The 20901-nt window shown below is 41.1% G+C and overlaps 1 protein-coding gene across 2 annotated transcripts in view; it reads right to left on the reverse strand.

Moving 5' to 3' along the window:
* Nucleotides 1–2680: 2680 nt before the first annotated feature.
* The window catches only part of rragd (ras-related GTP binding D), a 212862-nt gene continuing 194641 nt past the window's right edge, over nt 2681–20901 (reverse strand). For both annotated transcript variants that reach the window (XM_051924041.1, XM_028797542.2), the window contains exon 7: nt 2681–4880. In XM_051924041.1, the coding sequence (XP_051780001.1) occupies nt 4741–4880 (140 nt within the window). In that variant the 3' untranslated portion in view covers nt 2681–4740. The remainder of the gene's footprint in view (nt 4881–20901) is intronic.

Raw genomic sequence — 20901 nt, forward strand, 5'->3', positions numbered from 1 at the left:
TCAAAGACGAGCAACCTTTTCAGTTTAAGCAGATGGAAGTTAAAGGATAAGTTTGGTATTTCTCAAGTCAAAGTCATTTCTTCACAATCATGGTATACTGTATATTAATTTGCCCCAAAACTATATTCTAAAGTGAAGCTTTTTTTAAAATAATTTTAAAATCATCTTGTCTGTTCTTGCACCTTACAATAGGGCCTATGGTAACTTGGGTCTGAGCATAAAAAAGGCTTAAACCTAACAAATGTGTCCATTTTTGAAGGGAAAAAAGTTGCTGAATATTAATCCAATAAGAAATATGAAATTCACACACAAATTTCGTGTTGTATTTATGCGTAATCACAGATGCTGCGGAAGCTGCAACACTGGTATATAAAGCATCATTGCGCACAACTCCAGAAACCATGCCCCTCACAACCAGACATTGTGTTATGGCAATGGAATCACAAAATGATGGAACTCATGATAGAAGCATTGCAATTAAGATAAAATATAAGAAATGTAATTTATATATAATTCCACAAATTAATAGAAATCAACATTTCAATCTATAATCACTCCTCACAATTCAAATAGTACAAACATGTAAAAGGCAAAATTTTCAAATATATTATAGAGAAATACATTTTTAACACAGTCTGTATTGTAACACTGAGTAGGTACAGTAGTAGCACATTCAGGACCTTCAAAATTAAACACTGAGTAAATGCAATATTAAATTCAGTCTATAAAATAATGTACAATTTCCCTTCTTGTATTTAATATAATCTAAAAACTAAATTCCACCATGTTTTAAATCCACTTTTTAATATATATATATATTTAATTTGGTCAGATACATGTCGCTCAAATATATCTCTGCAGGCTCACCAGTCTATTAGACTATTAATCCAGCTCTGGCCACACTGTATCATCCACTGAGCATAATTTTTGAGAAAGCCCTTGAGGGCACAAGACATTTAATCTCCAAACTCTTTCCTTAATTTAGTTCAGGATTATAGGATCTACAATCTATCCTGGCAACACTGGACATGAAGCAGGAATCCACAAAGTTCTTCAGAGGCACATTCGCTCATCAGGACTGATTGTGACCCACCAAGTAAGCTAATGTGCTTGCCTTTGAGATGTGCAGAAAAACTGGAGTATTGATGCAATTTATCATCTATATCATACAGTAGGTCCTCACAACCTTATTAAAATTTCAGCTTTTATTTATTTAAAGGCTGAAATCAAGACAAATCATATTAGATCTTTTAAACTTGAAATAAGATTTTATAACCATTAATATTTAACTGAAGAAGAAACTGATCTTTTTAGGAAAATAACCAAATGTAAAAATATTCTTATTGACTTAGTTATGTAAATGTGCACACGCTTTACATGGGGAGCGCTAACTGTGTTCAGATTTAGCCAGTGACATACTAAATAAGTTTGCTTAACACTGGTTGAAGTGACTAATCAGACCTAAATAAATTGATCTTGTTGTTGAAAGGTAGACGGGAGTTGTTTATCAAAGATCTGAAAGGTATTACATATATCATGGAATACCACGACGACTGAACTGAACATCGTCATTTTAAATGTGGATAAACTTCATCACCAGGGCAGCACAAAAATCAGAAGGCTCATCAATAAGGTTACCAAGAGGCCAAAGGATCCTTTAAATGAGCTGCAGGAATTTAATGGAAGTAACTCACCATGATACGTTACAAGATACTTCACTTGATTTACAAAAAGTTGTCAATATTCCAGTGTTATTTCTATTTGTGTGATTATTAGCAAATCATTAAAACTAGGTCATAAAATAAATTCTGATGAAAAGTGAAGAAATCTTGGCACAACAGAATTATGGAATGGCACAAAAATAGGGAAAAATGGGAAATAATGGCCCATTTAAATAAGATGGGGGGCATGGGGGTCTGCTGGAGCCAATCCCAGCCAACACAGGGTGCAAGGCAGGAAACAAACCCTGGGCAGGGCGCCAGCTCACCGCAGTAAATAAGATGGGTGTGTAATTAATTTGTGCACAATGCAGACCTCGAACCAATGCCATGCACTGATTTTGGTAGCTTATTTTGTACGTACAGTACTTACTTTATCCATATTATCTGCGTCTTAGAGTGCCAATACGCACATAAATAAGCAAGAGAAATCTGTTTTAAATGTTGCTGCCATTTCCAGGCTAAAAGTAAGCAAATGTAAAATACCAGCCGTAATCCTTCTAATAGCAGGAGACCCAGTGGTGGAAACTACATAAAAACAATACAGGCAGTGAAATATTTAATGAAAAGAAACATGATTTTAATTGTGGTGCAAATTATAAAATAAATATGATAGGACATATAAAAGCAATGCTCTTATTAGTAAATGTGTGAAACAATATAAATAAATAAATAAAAACCACCATGTGACATGATACAATTCAACATTTGTGCTTCTTTCAAAAACAAAACATTAAAGAATTCATAACATCATAATTAACAACACTATTCAGAATTACATTATTGTTATTTTATTAGCAATTTTGCTTAACCTCTTTTTGGCAAAATCATGTTTTTTAAAGATTACCTTTTAAAATGTATCTACATGCACACAGAAGTATTTATATGTGAAAATGCTTTAGCTTCTCCGATGATGGTGCCAATAGCTTACTGAAACAGAGTGATATAAAGAATTTGTCACAATTTAGAATTGTGTATCCAGAGGTCTATTCAGCACTCGAAACTCTGTAATAACAAAAAGAATGCTATAAAAGTGGCTGGTTAGTGTATGAAAATGGTACTTTGTGCAGTTTCAATAAAAAGTTAAACTTTGCAGGATAACCATACATTTAGATAAGATGATACAGACCATCAGATTGTCGGAAACACAAGACATGAAGCCTCATTTTTACAAGTCAAACAGTGGCATGTTCTATTCCAGCCATACATTTTCTAAATTCTAAATTCACACACTTGAACTGAATAAGCTAACTCTTTTATGTCATAGTAGTCTGAACAAGTAACACTACTGCTACTACTACTTTTATTTTGTAAAGGAATTTAAAGACATATTGTTCTCTTGTCACAAGATTCAGTTAAATTCACAATAACTCATGATTTTAAAAAATACCATCATTTTAGAAACATTTGGTGACTAGAAATTAAGCTACTATACATTGAATTAAAGACTGTTTTCTTATGAAAATAATTTGTAGTGTTTTTCTTTCAAGTATATTACTTGACTAACAAGGAATTTGAAGGACAAAACTTGACAAAGCTCCGCAATTCAGCTTACTGTACAAAGAGGAGGTGCATTCAATGGGTCAGCTTTATAGAGTTATTGTTTGTAAAGATAATGTGCAGCTCTGACTGTACAGAGAAGAGCAACCATATGCATCCCAGGACTTCCCAATCTGCAAAAGTGACGTACCAGCTTCAGAGAAGAGCAAACACGCGCATAGGACTAGAGAGTATGTCCTATTCCATCAGGTTAAAGCAAAAAAACCTCTTGGGCAGAGAAGGCCGAATTCAGACCTAATGGAGGAGCTGAAAATTCTCAAAGGCATTGATAAAGTTGATCCAGCAGAATTCTTTTGATTAAACCGTGAATCACATGCTTAATGACTTTAGTGGAAATTGTGGGGGCTAAACCTGAAGAACTTTATCACATCTAAGGAGTCAAACTACCAAGTCAAGATGATGAAGAAGCGATCTTGACTGTATATGGAGGAAATGCTAGGGGAAATGAGCTATTAGCTACCAAATAAGCTTTACAGATTGGTCTTTTTTTTAAACAAAATATTGCATGTAGAACAAAGTACAGTATGCCTGCATTTAAAAATTACATTTGTTGATTTTTATTGTTATGATTATTTGGGAATATTTTCTCAGCATTACATACCACTTTTGTAATTTTAATGCTTAAACAGTACATTGTGACTCATGACTACAAAATGAATTGTCAACTGTAATGTAAAAATTAAACATACTGCATTTATGAAAAAAAAGATATGCTACCATCAGATTTGGATACTTGCAAGATTATTAAAACTGTACAGAGGTTTACCTATAAGGTTGTAATATCGGGAAGACTTCTGCACTTGCTGTAAAATGCTAGTCCTATTACACATTATTAAATATTAAGTACAGCAGCTTGTGCCAGCACTGCTGTAATAGTGACAGTAGGTTGTATTGTTTACTATAATCATCATACTTGTTGCACCTTATGTTGAATACTATACAGTGCTACTTCTACAATCCAAACAAAAAAAATCCAACATTAAACAAGATTCTAAAATACATTTGGGTCTTAGTGTTTAACTGCTGTCAAAGACAGGATGTTGTGACATGCAGGACGAGAACAGCAGAATTATTAGTAGTAAGTATTCTTTTCCTTTATGCCATTACTTACTATATACAGATACTGTGGCAAAGTGATACAAATTTTTAACAGAGTCTGTTTTCAAAGGCACTTACTTATGTGTCTCGACCTTGTTATACATACATACTGTATATATATACTGTATATATATATATATTAGTTTTTTTATTCCTGAGTGATTGTCTAGATCTTAACTACAATTATCAACAAACATACAAGGAAGAGGTGTGAAGGAGAACTCAAACTAGAAGCACTAAAGTTTTTATTACTTTGACCCGCCATGTATTTGGTATTAAAGATAAAGGAAAGAAGCCATATGTCAGTGCAACAGTCACACAGAGGGAAAGAGTGTGCCACTCAGAAGCTGTAGTTCAACTGCTGTCAGGGCATTCCATTTTGAGTTGCTTGTCTGCTCCGTCTTCTCTGACTAAGTAGTTTCCGAGATCGCAGAACTTTCATTCTGACTTCAAATACTTCCTGAATTGCCTTGCGGAAACAGTGAAAGTTGTAATCTATCAATCCTATAGAAAGACAAAAACATAAATGAAAAGTGTCATTGGGTGATATTTTACAGCTTAGAGTGCTAAATGATTTTAAGGATTTGTCACTTTTGATTCATACTGGTTACAAGTGAAAAAGTGACAGTTAAATAGCTGGTAAAAACTGGTTCATAAATACAAACTGTACACATAATCTATGGACAACAAGAAGTCTCACTCAAAGTATGGAATCTATTAAAACAACCAAAATCCTACATCCATGTGATTTATAAAATAACTGCTGTTTTTCATTTTGTAAGAAAACTATTTTTATAGGGTATTTTAATGTGTCTGCGGTGGGTTGGCACCCTGCCCAGGATTGGTTCCCTGCCTTGTGCCCTGTGTTGGCTGGGATTGGCTCCAGCAGACCCCCGTGACCCTGTGTTCGGATTCAGCGGGTTGGAAAATGGATGGATGGATGGATTTTAATGTGTTTGAGAAACCAAAATATCCCAAGCACAACAGTCATAAAATACTGTGTGGAGATTGGCCCGGACACAGACAGGCAGACATGCTCATGTCACCCAACACAAGTTTATTATACATATTTACAAAGTTATTGTGCTCACCAACCCCAATCTTCCCCAAAGTCCAAGCCAACCACTCTGCCTCTTCAGACTGCCTCCTTCTCTCTTTCTATCACCTTGTCCTGCTTCCACCCGACTCCAGCCTCGAATGAAGGGAGGCGGCCCCTTTTATCCGTACCCGGATGTGTTCCAGGTGTGTACTGGCAAACCCATGGACACGCCCCAGTGTGGCGGAAATGCCGGCTGTCCTCCCGGAAGCACTCCTAGTTTTCCCTCTCGTCTTTCCCCCAGCACTTCCTGGTGTGGCGGAAGTACTGGGGTCCAGGGTCCTTCAGGCAGGGGGACGCCCCCTGGTGGTGACCACGGGCCCCTACAGGGTTGGGCTTCCAAGCCCTATACCCGTGGCCCCCAATACAACCAGGGCGGACGCCCCCTCGCAGTCTGGAGGAGAAATGAGCCCTCCTCCTGTCTTCCTGGGCATCCCGGCCGGCATGAGCCCCGTCCAGGTGCCACAACTGGCAATAAGCAACCAGCTGATTTAATGTCTCTGTTGTTATTGCTTTATTTTATTGCACACTAATAATATAAAATGTTTGTTTTAACATTGAAATGTGATGAAAATCCATCATACTCTTAATCCAAGGCTGACCTTGTAATTAATTACAGGATTCTAAAAAGCAGGCTTACACATGTTAAGATTTTACCTCCACTCTCAAAAAATCTCTGAGAAATTCCATTTCCTAGCTCTGACTGGGCTGCCAAGGGATGCAGAGCATAAGCATGTGTTCCTAAGCTTCTTCCAACATTATGGTCCCACTTCCATTGAATGATTGATCCTATGTTAAAATACTTAACCCAGTTTTGTTAAGTCTTGTGTTGACCAGAGCAACACTCTTTCTTTCATTTCACGAAACAAAACAAACAGCCTTGCTCATCTTGCAAAGCGCTTCGATCCAAGACCCTCACCCCATCTATACCTCAAGTCTGGAACAAAATCTGAAAAACCATATAGAAAAGGTCCATCCATCCATCCATCCATCCATCCATCCATCCATTGTCCACCGCTTATCCGAAGTCGGGTCACAGGGGCAGCAGCCTAAGCAGGGAAGCCCAGACCTCCCCCTCCCCGGCCACCTCCTCCAGCTCCTCTGGGGGGACCCCGAGGCTTTCCCAGGCCAGCCGGGAGATGTAATCCCTCCAGCGTGTCCTGGGTCTGCCCCGTGGCCTTCTCCCAATGGGACATGCCCGGAACACCCCCCTAGGGAGGCGTCCAGGGGCATCCTGACCAGATGCCTGAACCACCTCAACTGACTCCTCTCAATGCGGAGGAGCAGCGACTCTACTCCGGGTCTCTCCCGGATAACTGAACTCCTCACCCTATCTCTAAGGGAATGTCCAGCCACCCTGCGGAGAAAACTCATTTTGGCTGCTTATATCCGCGATCTTGGTCTTTCGGTCACTACCCAAAGCTCGTGGCCATAGGTGAGGGTAGGAATGTAAATCGACTGCCTCGCCTTTTGGCTCAGCTCTCTCTTCACCACGATGGACCATTGCAGAGCCTGCATTACTGCGGATGCCGCACCGATCCGTCTGTCAACCTCCCGCTCCATTCTTCCCTCATTTGTGAACAAGAACCCAAGATGCTTGAACTCCTCCACTTGAGGCAGTAATGTGTTCCCAACCCAGAGAGAGCATTCCACCCTTTTCCAGCAGAGAACCATGGCCTCGGATTTAGAGGTGCTGACTCTCATCCCCGCCGCTTCACGCTCGGCTGCGAACCCCTCCAGTGAGAGCTGGAGGTCACTGTCCGATGAAGCCAATAGAACCACGTCATCCGCAAATAGCAGAGACAAGATTCTGAGGTCACTGAACTAGACCCCCTCCACTCCTTGACTGTGCCTAGAAATTCTGTCCATAAAACTTATGAACAGAATCGGTGACAAAGGGCAGCCCTGGTGGAGTCCAACCTCCATATTGAGGTTGGACACTGCCAGGGATATATGGGTCCATCATTCATAAAGCAAAGGGCAGGGATCACATGTAATGCCTGCTTAGACATGTGTAGAATGTATTATGCAAATACTGTATTGACTGGCAATGGAAACTGGCTTATGGGATGTGCAACATCACTTCATTGATAAGGAAGAAGGTGTAAATGCATCATTGTTTGATGATGTGATGGTCAAAGTACTGGCTGACCTAATGTGGAAGAACCAAATATCTAGTGAGAGTAACAAATCTGTATGAGTTCAGGTATCCCATCTAGAATGGTGTCTGCTGTATCTTGTGAATGTCATGGACATGGAGTCTAAAAGGAGCTTAATGAAGACCAGTGTAAAAACATAAAATGATGTAATTGAACAAAATGTATGTGTGTAAGTACAGAAAATAGAACAGAATGATCAAACTTGTTTGTGTTTTGCGTACGTGACAAAAAGCATGTATACTTTCTGGAAGTTTTCTTTTAATGATGTGTGTGACAAGAAAATATACCTTTAGGGTAATGACTTTACAAAATTGGAAAAATACAATGAGTCAGGACGCTATTTTTATTGCTTACGTGGTCAACGATCAGGAGATTAGAAAGGTATAAAAGAGCAAGGATATCTGCGCTCGAGGCAGATGAAGTGCGGTGTCCTAGGACTGTGTTTCTCTGTCATTTTACCCTTGTTTGGTATGTATCAATAAAAGGTTTTGATTAATTTTAATTTTCTTCTCTGTCTTCAGTCACAAAAGTGTCCACAGTTTTTGGCGCCCGGACGTGGGGCAAGAGACGGCCGGTCGACTCCTCCAGCGAGACCATTTCAGTGATCCGTCTTACCAGCGGACTGCCGTCAACTTGAGATCTCCGGCAGCAGAGCATGCAGCTCCGGCAAAAGTTAGGACTGCCCTGTCCTGAAACAGTTCTTGCGTGAGGAGCCCCTGGTCTCCTCTTTGCTACATCCACAGTGACTGAACGGATTTCCAGACAGAGCTTGCACACTTCCAGGCTGGGGTAAGCACCGGGGGATTTCCGAACATTTTTATTTTCTAAATAACGGGAGGGCGAGTTTCCTGTTGACCGTCTAGTCATACTCATATCTCAACGGGTTGCTTAAGGTGATGGAGACTTGACCCAAGCAGTTTGACGCATACGAAAGGTCTGACGAAAGGATACTGGCCTCACCCATATCCTAGACTCGGCTGGACGTATTGATGTAGTATTCTGCTGAACCGAATCGGACACGAAGTCACCTGAGCTGGAATCCGGGGATGTGAGCGGACAGGCTAACGGGACGAGTAACGGGGTGGTATATATATATGTATGGAAACATAAACAGAAAAAGAGCACAGATTGCAGGATTGCTGTTAGGAACGGAATAAATAAATCTACATACGGAATAAGCAACAATACCGTGTTCTCCTGGGAACTGGGACAGAACCGATAGTTAGGTGTCTCCCCTTGGGAAAAAGAAGGGAACAGTAAGGGAACAGTGAGTGGCACACTTAATACCTCGCTGATTCATACGGACAAGGGATTAGGCGAATCAGTATATAGTTGGAAAATTAAATACAGAACCCGGGAGGGCAAGGGGACATAATGGGAACTTATAACAGTAAGCCTGTTAATCGCCGCACAGGGGGATCAAAATCATTAATGCTGGAAGAATTATTTTCGGAGGATCAACAGACGCCCCGTAAAAATGGGTCTCCTAGAAAATTAATAGAAAAGAAGACAGGTTTAGATTTCAAGAAGGCATGTAAGAAACGGAATAGACAGAGTGGTGGGCGTTGGCCGATAGAGGGGACAGGAGATGTAAGTGAAATACAGGAAGTCAGGAAGATCCTGTGTAGGAATAAGCAGGGTTGTTATAATAGTGGACCGTATCGAATGGATATGTTCGATAGATGGGAATTAGTAATAAAAGACAGAAATTTAGAAGCAGTACAGAAACAGAATGAATTGTTGCGGGCAAATGAGGGAAAGGCTAAAAAGGAGAAAGAGGAATTACTAATTACATTACAGAAAGTTCAGATAGGCACTGAACCACAGGCAGATGGGAGGAAAAGGAAGAATAATCCAAATAAAGACCCCCTTTATCCTATTATTTTTCCCCTCCTCAGTACCAACCTCAGGCACCTCCATTATCCCCTCCTCTATCCCCATTCCGACTGCCCCCCCTGCACTACAACTAGCAGAAGTTTCCCCTGATGATTCCCCAGGCACAGATCACTATGACCCCTCTACCCATCGTGATGACCCACCCTGTACTAGACAAACCCCCGTCTCCAAATGCACTCGAAGTCACAAACCAGCTCCAACTTTTTTCTCTTCTGATCCTTCACCTTTACTTACTTGCCCTTTAATAGAAGTTCCCAATCCCCATTATAACCCTGCCCATCCAGCCGGACCCCAAAATCCCACAACAGTTATGATAAATCGGAACTGGGACATCCAAGAACTAAAAGATGCCGTGAATGCACTTCCAGATCCAAAGGAAGTAGGAGGACTAAAATTTGTTGAACAACTTGATCAGTTAGATAGCATGTATAAGCCTAACGCTGCTGAATGGACCCAGGTACTTCGTCGAAAGCTTGGGACCACATGGGCCACTGTTAGCAGGGGTGTCCGCAATGACGTTCCATGGGTATGGAACCCAGCTTTAACTCGAGGACAGGGGATAGGTGGAGAAGGCGAATTTAACCCACAATGGGAGGCGTTGAGACAAAATATTGCAGAAAAATATAAAAAAGGAACGGACTGGTCCCTTATTTCTGCTGCAAAACAAAAGAGAGACGAAACGGTTGATGAATGGGCACATAGGATTCAAGACCTTATGGCTAATCACTCGGGCTTGGGAAATGCTGATGACCGCACCCGAGCTGCAGTTCCACCTTTTGTTTCCGGTTTGCGCCTTGATATACAAAACAAGGTCCGCACTTCCTGTATTGAGTGGGAAAGTGCCACGTTTGATGAAGTCAAACGACATGCTGAACATGCCGAAAAACAAACTAAGCAGAAGGAATCGGACTCTCATGCCAAATTATTGGCAGCACAGATGAACTATTATACCAGGAATGCTCCTGACCAAGGTCGAGGATATGGCTTTAGAGGAAGGGGACGAGGACGAGGAAGAGGACGAGGTGGTTTTAGAGCTCCTCCTGTTGACCACAATAAGAATCCTTTTATTCCCTCTCCCTTAAATTCCAATGCTAATTCCTTCTCTTGCTACGCCTGTGGTGAAACTGGACATTTTCGTCGGGAGTGCCCTCACAGACAGCAACAGCCCCCACCTCCCCTTATTCCACCTGTTTTTTCTGACACCCCTGACCAACCATACTGGCCATAGGAAAACGCTGGGACCTCCAGCCACTCTTTTCAACTACCTTTGCTCACCCATAATTCAGAGACTGATCCTTTACTGACATTGTTCGTTGATGGCACTGAGACTATTTTCTTAATCGACACTGGTGCCACTCGATCTACCCTCTCGCTGGCAAAGGTCCCTGCCTCGAACGAAACTGTTACTGTGCTTACTGCTTCTGGACAACCTCACCTTCTTCAAGTATCAAAACCTCTTCAAGTCCAGTCACGTCCTGGCGGACATACCTTACTGCATCGTTTTCTTTTGAATCAGCTTTGTCCAGTTAACCTTTTAGGAAGAGATCTCATGACAAAACTTTCTCTTTCTATTTCTATGACTGACAAAGGTTTTTTCTGTTCAACCCCCAAGTTGTTGTGTCAAATTACCCCTTACCCCAAACCCTCTTTTGCAGCTTGGACTTTAGATATTTCCCCACACACCATTCTCCTCAAAGCCCTACACTCTTTTTCCCCCTGTCTCTTTCCCAATTTACAGGCCCCTGACATTTTACACTGTACTGCCCGATACTTCCCTATAGAAGTAGACACCCCCTGGCTAGAATTTTTCCTTACTTCTGGTACTTGCCCCGAAACCCTTCACATCTCCTGTGTTTTTATTTCATCCACAAAGGCAGCTGCTTCTGTTCATCTTACATGCTCACAGCACATATATTATCTTGGCGGCACAGTGCCTCATATTTCCTTAGCTAAATCACGCACTGTTAAATGGGGGGAAATAGGACCATGGGTAGAAAAATGCCTTGAAAGAACAGACTGGTTACAAGTTACTCCAGGTATTTTTGATACTCCTGACCGTTTAATAACTAAAGTGGTGCTTCAAACTGATTTTTTAGTACATCGCGCTTTGTGCCGTCCTTCCTCTTTTGCTTGTTCATTACAAACCACTTTCCCTTCTTGGCTCTCTATGCTCCCTGATTCACTATGGTCCCAGGGAAAGAATGATTATGGAAGGATAGCCCATTGTGAGCCTCTGGTGATCCACCCGAAATCCTCCTTCCGCCCGCACTGTGCCCAATATCCTCTATCTCCCGAAGCAGAGGCTGGCATCTCCGCCGTACATCCCGATCTCGTCAAACGCGGTACCGCCGTTGGACATGGACCGTCATGCCTCAGGGATACACTGAAGTCCCTTGTGTTTATGGACAAGCTCTTGCCCAAAATTTAGAAGGCTTTTGGCCGGAAAGAGGTAGTACATTGATACAGTATGTAGATGGAAATGATATGTAGCGCTACGGAAGAAGATTGTACAAAAGATACCCAGAAATTGTTGCTGTTTCTGGGGGAAAATGGCCATAAAGTTTCTAAAGTTAAGCTGCAGCTAAATATCTAGGTCATGACATTACGTATGGAACAAGAGCTCTCTCTAGCGATCGCATTACAGCCATCCAAAATCTTCCTAGACCGGTCACAAAACAACAGGTTATGTCTGTTTTAGGTATTCTGGGCTACTGCAGACAGTGGGTTCTAAATTTTACTGAAAGAGCACAGCCGTTGCAACAATTGGCTAATACTCCTGGCATCCCCCTTTCTGGCCAGGTCCAATGGAATGAACAGGCTGAGAAGGCTCTCTGTAACCTCAAAACTGCTCTTCTATCTGCGCCTATCTCTTCTAGGTTTGCCTGATCATTCTCGTCCATTCACTTTGTTCGTGGACGAAAAGCAGGGATTTATGAATGCAGTACTGACGCAACAACATGGAGATAAACAAAGACCGGTGGCTTATTTTTCTAAAAAAAACTGGATCCAGTGGCCACAGCACTTCCTCCGTGTCTTCGTGCTGTGGCTGCAACAACAGAAGCTGTATTAGCAAGCACGGATGTAGTTCTCATGAGCCCCCTAACAGTTAAAGTGCCTCACGCTGTACATTCTATCCTAGTACAAGCCAAAACTTCACATCTCAACTAGTTACGCAGTGGTCCAAGGGGACCGCCTGCTGGAAGCAAATCGAATTTCATCAAGCTTGAGTGCACAAGCAGCTGAACTCGTAGCACTCACTCGAGCATGTCAGCTGTCCGAAGGGAAGATCGTAACAATTTATACGGATTCCAGGTATGCTTTTGGAATCTGCCATGATCATGGAGCATTATGGAAACTAAGGGGATTTAAGACCAGTACTGGCAAACCCATCCAACATCAGAAATTGATCGAATCCCTTTTAGAAGCCATAACCAAACCATCGAAGCTAGCGATTGTTAAATGATAGCTCACACAGGAAAACAGGATCCTGTTAGCAAAGGAAATGAATTAGCTGACCACTTTGCTAAAGAGGCTGCATATAATAACACACCAATTTCTTTATTCCAACAGAGAAATGACCAGGACCCTGATAATCAAATTATTTCTTTACAGAGTGCAGCCACGGATATCGAAAGGAGAAAATGATCCAAAGAAGGGTCCCTCTCTGATGGAGTCTGGACTCATAAACACACTAACAAACCTTTTCTCCCAAAAGCCTCTTTCCCAGGAATGGCAAAAATCGCCCATGGCCTCGATCACGCAGGTAGAGATGCCATGGTTCGAGATGTTGAAAAACATTGGGAAGCTGTAGGTTTTTCTACATATGCAGAGCAATTTTGCAGATGCTGTGCAATATGTCAAAAGTTTAATGTGGGAAAAGGTACCCAGGTAAGTCCCGCCGTTACCCCTAATCCAATGGGTCCGTTTGAACACCTCCAAATGGATTTCATTGAACTAACCCCGTCTAAAGGGTACCGATATTGTCTTGTGATTGTCGATGTGTTCTCCCGATGGGTAGAGGCTTTCCCTTCAAAACACAACGATGCCAAAACAGTAGCTAAAGCACTAATTAAAGAGATTATTCCAAGATGGGGTATCCCTCAAAAGTTACAAACAGATAATGGCACTCATTTTGTGAACTCCGTTATAAATGAATTAACCACCTGGCTCCAAATTAATGTGCACCATTATTGTAAATACCATCCCCAAAGCGGAGGCATCGTAGAACGATGCAATGGCACTTTAAAAGCTAAACTCGCAAAAATTTGTGAACAAACTAATTTATCATGGCCGGATGCACTACCCTTAGCTTTAATGGGACTAAGGGGACGGACACACCGACAACTGGGACTATCGCCGTTTGAGATTCTGACCGGACGATTGTAGGAAATGTGAATTTGCATACTGTGGACAATGATCTTCTCTCTAGTCTTGCAGGTTTGCGAACCTCGTTGAAGGAAATCCACCAGCAGGTTAATCAAGCCTGGAGGACCAGCCCCCTTTCCAAGGATTTACCAATTTCCTTGGGCACCTGGATCCTGGTTCGAGATACTCGGAGGAAACACTGGCATCAGCCTAGGTGGAGAGGACCATTCCAAATTCTTCTGTCCACACCACACGCCGTGAAGGTTGAAGGACTGCCTGCCTGGATCCACGCATCGCATTGCAAGAAATGGCTATCTTAAAAATATTTTTCTGTTGACTGTTACCCGCACCCTCTCAGGCTACCCAAGGATGGGTGGTGATCTCTATCTAAGTACTTTACCGCCTCTATGGAAAGGGCATATATGCTACATGAGGAGCACATGTCTCGTATAGCTTCTTCCATTTTCTGCTCCCCATCCCCTCTCCCCCCCCTTCCCCTTCAGCAACCATTTCAATTTAATTATATATTGCCCACATCATTTTGTTCAAAAAGGGAGGAGTGTAAAAACATAAAATGATGTAATTGAACAAAATGTATGTGTGTAAGTACAGAAAATAGAACAGAATGATCAAACTTGTTTGTGTTTTGCGTACGTGACAAAAAGCATGTATACTTTCTGGAAGTTTTCTTTTAATGATGTGTGTGACAAGAAAATATACCTTTAGGGTAATGACTTTACAAAATTGGAAAAATACAATGAGTCAGGACGCTATTTTTATTGCTTACGTGGTCAACGATCAGGAGATTAGAAAGGTATAAAAGAGCAAGGATATCTGCGCTCGAGGCAGATGAAGTGCGGTGTCCTAGGACTGTGTTTCTCTGTCATTTTACCCTTGTTTGGTATGTATCAATAAAAGGTTTTGACTAATTTTAATTTTCTTCTCTGTCTTCAGTCACAAAAGTGTCCACACCAGTAAAAAGAGTAAAGGCGAATGCAAGGAAATATGGCTAAAGCATGTTTGGTACATGTCTTAGAGGTGATCTGCAGGCTTACAACCGGAGTTAATTCTGAGGGAAGCCTTCAAGATATGTAACAGAATTGTCTGTAGACAAAAAAAGAAAGTAAAAGCTGTCAAAATAAAGAACTGTATTTAATATTCGTGTGAAGACCAGTTGAATGACATCAATTAGAACGGCTTACAAAAAAAAAAAATCATATTGGCTCTTGTCAGCAAGAGTGAAGCAGGGGTGACATTGTCTGTGGGAATAATTCAAGGAGATGAGAGGAACATAGTGAGGACCTCCTAAACCAAGTAGTTGTGTTCTCAAGGGAGCATTCAGTTCTCAGGAGGATCTGGTGGGATTGACCAAATTTCTGAACCTGTGGTTAAAACACTCTGCCTGCAAATGTTTAAAGCACTGGATATTTGTGGCCATTCTTCATTAAGATGCCTGTTCAATACTGTATTGAAGGTCTCATACAGCAGTCAGAATAAGTGTGAAGTTGCCATTTTTAAAAAGGTGAACAGAAGTGTGATAAATTTTGAGCAATCACACACATTACTTTGTAACACCTGAATTAGGATGTTGAACAGTAAGTCACATCCCAATACAGCAGTGCTGATTCTGTTTTGGATCACCTTCTGGTGACTGAAAAAATACCAGAGAGGATGTGGGCATTTGCACAGACTATATATACATTTTGAGCACATGGAGAAAAGCTGTGGTTAAGTTCAGAATGATCCTGAGAAATGTGAGCTAAAGTAAGCAGGTTTGTAGAGAGAGGGTCATGTTTTCATCCTTGACATAAATCAAATCCATTTAAACATGACACAGGTGATGCTGCTGTCTTGGCATCATATGGCTGTGATCTCCAGCACATGCTGGAGTGTTTTGCACCCAAGTCTGATGGATTAGGTGTGAGAATCAGAATTTTAAAATCTGATGTGATGATCCTCTCCCAGAAATGAATGGTTTAGTCACTGTACTTAACTGGGTAATCAGCTGGACAAAGTGCAAGTTATGTATTTTACAGTCATTTATGTGTAAGCAAAGGGGCTATTATAAGACTGACCAATGGATTAGTTCAGTGATGCTAGGAAAATACTAGGGAAACAAGCGTCCAGTCTTTGTCCCCATTATCACCAATGCTCACCAGCATTGGGCAGGTATTGAAAAGCTGAGATCACTGGTACAAGTACTTCAGGGAAGAGTCCTTCACAGGATTGTTGGGCTCACTATCAATGACAGGTTGATGAGCCCAGCAACACAAACAGCTGCTACACTTGTGGGCCAAAAGCATCCAGCTTAAGTGCCCTAAGTATCTGGTGACAGTGCCCTAGGTGTCTCCCATGGGAGGTGTACTGGTCAACATCCAATGGTATTAGAAGCACAAGTTGATCTAAATAAGCTTTAGTGATATAGTGACTATATGTTTCAGGATGTCACACAACCTCTGTGAATTCTTCAAGAGGAGACTTTGGTTTGATATACAAAGGTTGGATGGACCTGTCCAGACTGTTGGTAACAATCTCATCAGAAGAAGTCAATGGAAATTGAGCAAGAAAGTCATACATTGATTGCCACTTGCTCACCCTCTGTGTAGATTTTCCTCATTTTCTTGTTTGTTGGCCCCAGGTTTCCTCCCAAATCCCAAAGACACATGGGTTAAGTTAATTGTGATCTCTAAATTAACCTTATAGTTAGGATTTGGTGATATACTGTACATACAGTGTTATTATTGAGATGGAATAGTGCCCTGTCCATGGTAGGTTTCTGTCTTGCGCCTGATGTTACTAGGATAACATGTGGTTCACCAGGACCTTGTAGAGAAACAGAGTTCTGAAAATAGATAATTGAATTAATACAAGGGGGAGTCAAGCTAAAGTTATAAAATGGGATTTATTAGAAAATGGAATGAACCTTAACAAAATTGATATTCATTTCCCAATGTAGACTCCACCCTTCTCAATGCACTTGCGCCACCTGCTTGGAAGTGCCCAGACTCCAGCAGAATAAAAGGTTTTGTCTTGTCCTTGCAACCACTCGTGCACCCGAGTTCTTGTTGAACACTACCTGCAAAGGGGTACTACAGTCAAGTTACTGTGCAAGTTACTGAGACCAATGTGAAGCCTGCTATGCGATCCAAACGGCGGGGATTGCTGTCTCAAGGTGTCCTTTTGCTGCAAGACAAAGCCGACCCACACACTGCTAAGAACACCAAGGCTTGTCTGGTGAAACTGAAGTCTGAGGTATTACCACATCCTCCTTATTAGCCAGATGTGGCACCATGTGATTTACACCTTTTTGGACCGCTAGTCGTTTGGTAGTCGTTGATTCAAGACAGATGATGACGTGAAGAAAGCGGTGAATGAGTGGTTGCGAGGACAAGATAAAACCTTTTATTCTGCTGGAGTCCAGGCAGGTGGCGCAAGTGCATTGAGAAGAGTGGAGTCTACTTTGAGAAATGACATTATCTGTTTTGTTAAGGTTTGTTCCATTTTCTAATAAATCCCATTTTCTAACTTGAGCTTGACTCCCCCTTGTAATATGGACACCCATTGTTAATTGTTTAATTTGTCTATGCAAAGTATATCCTTACTTATTTGCTCTGTTTGTATCAGGATCACAAAGGTGATGGCAAAAGAAAGACAGAATGTAGTAGGTGTGAATTGATAACCTGTCTACAGATCCACATTGTTTTGAAAAACTCATTACAAACTTCAAAAGACTTTGTTGGACAGTTATCTTATCCAGAGATCTTGACAATACATTGTTCTTCTCTATCTTGTTAAATTAACCCTAGCCTGAATGAATCTATTAATTTTTTACATGTAAAATTTCTCATTTAAAGATTGACCAATGTTGTTTCTTGTCCTAGAGTGTGTATATAAACACAGGGAACTCCAGTTTCTGTATTACATCTTGCCTGAAGAAGGGGCCTGAGTTGCTTCGAAAGCTTGCATATTGTAATCTTTTTAGTTAGCCAATAAAAGGTGTCATTTTGCTTGGCTTTTCTCTACATCATTTACTACTTAACATAAGATTGCGAAGTGTTGCACTCATGCATGTTGGCTGTATTAGACAAATGCCACACAACTACTGAAAGCTAACATTGGCATTTCTCTTACATCTGCAGTTAAAATAAATTGTAGGAAAATAAATTTGGACTCCTTTGATTTAGAATGCTGCTCCACTCATCTGCCCATCTTGCCTTGATTAAGCAGAGTTTAGGTCTGTAGTGAACTCCATGATGTACTGCTGCAGTGAGAAGCTATAGACACTGACAAAGACAGGATGCTGTGTTACACTGCTTTGATGACAACTTCCCGTTGCTGACTCAGTTGTGCTTAAAAGTTGTTAGAGAGTCGTGTAACCTGACATTCTCAGAGTTCCTTAGTTTTATAATATAACTGAAAAATTCAAAGCAGACAACATCTGGAAATGACATGCTCTTTTACATAATGTCATGTAGTGTGACATCAAAGTGGTGAACTGGTCGTTATTCAGTGTGATTTTTCAAATGTCCAGGCTGTCAGATTTCAGAAGAGCAGAGGTTTCGCTTTCCAATACCCATAGACTTGCCCTTGCCAACTGCAACAATTGCTTGACAGGACAATTTATATGTCTGTAAATGCATGGCAACTTGTGTTTGAGGTCAAGTCAATAGTATGCTTTCATATTATAGTGCCAGCTCTTTCTCCAGTTTCACAATTGAAATCCCCTGCTCATGAAAGAGCTCTCACATACCACTTTGGAGTGAATCAATCACTTTTTATGCAGATAAGAAGCTTTCCCAAGCTTCCTTGCTGGCTATGAATAAAATTGGACATTATGAATGGGTGTTTCTTCATGTGCATCAAAGAAATATTCATGTTAAATATCCTAAATTTTAACTTTTACACAGAGCTGTAATGAAAAAATGGTCTCATAGTTTTTTGTTTTTACTTTCTCGTATATGAAGTATAGGAAAAGAATTGTAATCGTCCAATGATTTGTTGTCGAGATTTTTATGAATCTCAACATTTTAGACCTCCCTGATTTTCTTGTATACAAAGTACAGGGAAAGTGTTGGAATCCTCCAAAAATTCCATTTCGAGATTTTGATGAATCTCATCATTTTAGACCTCCCTGAGCCCGAAAACACCATTTTTGGAATTATGTCTGTGTGTTTGTCTGTGTGTGGGTGTGTGTGTGTGTGTGTGTGCGTGTGTGTGTGTGTGTGTGTGCGTGTGTGTGTGTGTGTGTGTGTAATCAAACACAATAACTTGAGTACACTTTCACTTAGGTCAACCAAATTTTTTAAAATGTATTAGTCATACCCCTTGTGTTTTGTTCCTTGCTTACCCTATGTTGCATGAGGATGGGGGTCAGACCCGGCCGGGACGCCTGGAAGGACCGAGAGGTGGCACATTTGTCCTCCGGGCCACGAGGGGCAACTGCCCTGGAGCAGAAGAGGGCCACGGAAGGGGAGCAGGGAGGCTGAAGCCCGTTGGGGCCCATATGCACCGCAAGGGGGCGCCCCGAGCCTCATGGAGCCCAAGACATATTTACTTCCGCCACACTTCCGGAGGATAATCCTTCCAGGGACACCCGGAGTGTTTCCGGGTGCTCTCCTGACGCTTCCGCCACACCAGGAAGTAACGTCAGGTAGAGCACCTGGGGCTCATCCGGGTGAGGATAAAAGGGTCGGCCTCCCTCCAATCAGGGAGCTGGAGTCGGGAGCAGGAGTAGGACGAAGCTCCTGGAGAGAGAGAACAGGTGGCCCACGGACAGAGAGAAAGGCCCGGAGTAACGGTGATTGGTGCAAGGAGCACAGTGTGCTGTGCGGGACAGTTGAGTTGTGTGTTGGAGAGAAGAAAAATAAACATGCTGTTTATAAAGATGCGGTGTCTGTCTGATGGTCCCGGGCAAGTCTCACACCTGTATAAACTCTCAAGTTGCCAAACCAGCTATGTAACTCCTGAACATGTTTCAGCTAACAAAGTTTATACAAGCAGACAACTGCTGAAGCGAAAAAAGAAAGTTTAGGTTATCAATTGGTGTCCTGACTCTTCACTGAATCAAGTCTCTTGCTCAGCTTGTGAAGAGAACTCAGATCTGTCTGGTTACAAACAGCTTTTTATTTAGAAAATAAGCAATACAAATTTCCAACATTTTGAGCTATGATTGGTGCTTTTGTGTTCTGATGTTATTAAAATGCATTTAAATACTACTTTTGAGAGTGGCATCTTTTTTTTCTAACCTGCTGTCTTAGCTTACTCTCCTCCCTCTCTTTGGAATCTGCTAATGCAAAAACGTTACTGTCAGTCCCATGACAAGTTACAGTCTGGGAGATATGCAAATTGAAATGTTCTACTAGACATCTAATAAAAGGGGCTCATTCATTCAACACTCATAATATGCGCAAATCAAACTGGTAAAGCTTTTAAAAGTTACACAAAGTAAAAATAATATTAAAACAAACAAACAAATTAATAAATAAAACTAAGAGTATGGCAAACACAATGCTGCTTGTATGACAATCACAATGTTCATTAAATGATACAAATTATATGCATATATATTTAAATAAATAGATTTCAATTTAATTAATTAATGCATGCATCACTCAGCATATATACATGTGCACTGATTTATTTGTTCATTAATCCCTTAAAACATTTTCTGCATCATTTAACTGGAAGATGGGAGAGCATAACATAACAATTTTGTTGTCAGTGAAGTTTATTCTTAATATTCAAGCCAACATGGGCTATATTATTATCTTTACAATCATCAATTTAACAATTAGACTCTCTTGCTTATGCCACCAGGGATGAGCACTTAGGAGAGAGTGCCAAACGGAAGGCATCTCTCTTTAAAAAAAAATTCACCTGTTTAAATGTTAAATTCAGACATGTTTATATGAACTCATTAAGGAACCTAGTATTTAATATCACCTTCAGCTAAACTCCATTCCCCTAGTGGTGCAAAATGAACTGGTAATCTGTCATCTTTGCTTCCAAC

This window comes from Erpetoichthys calabaricus, chromosome 3 (assembly GCF_900747795.2).
Source record: "Erpetoichthys calabaricus chromosome 3, fErpCal1.3, whole genome shotgun sequence".
Lineage (NCBI taxonomy): Eukaryota > Metazoa > Chordata > Cladistia > Polypteriformes > Polypteridae > Erpetoichthys > Erpetoichthys calabaricus.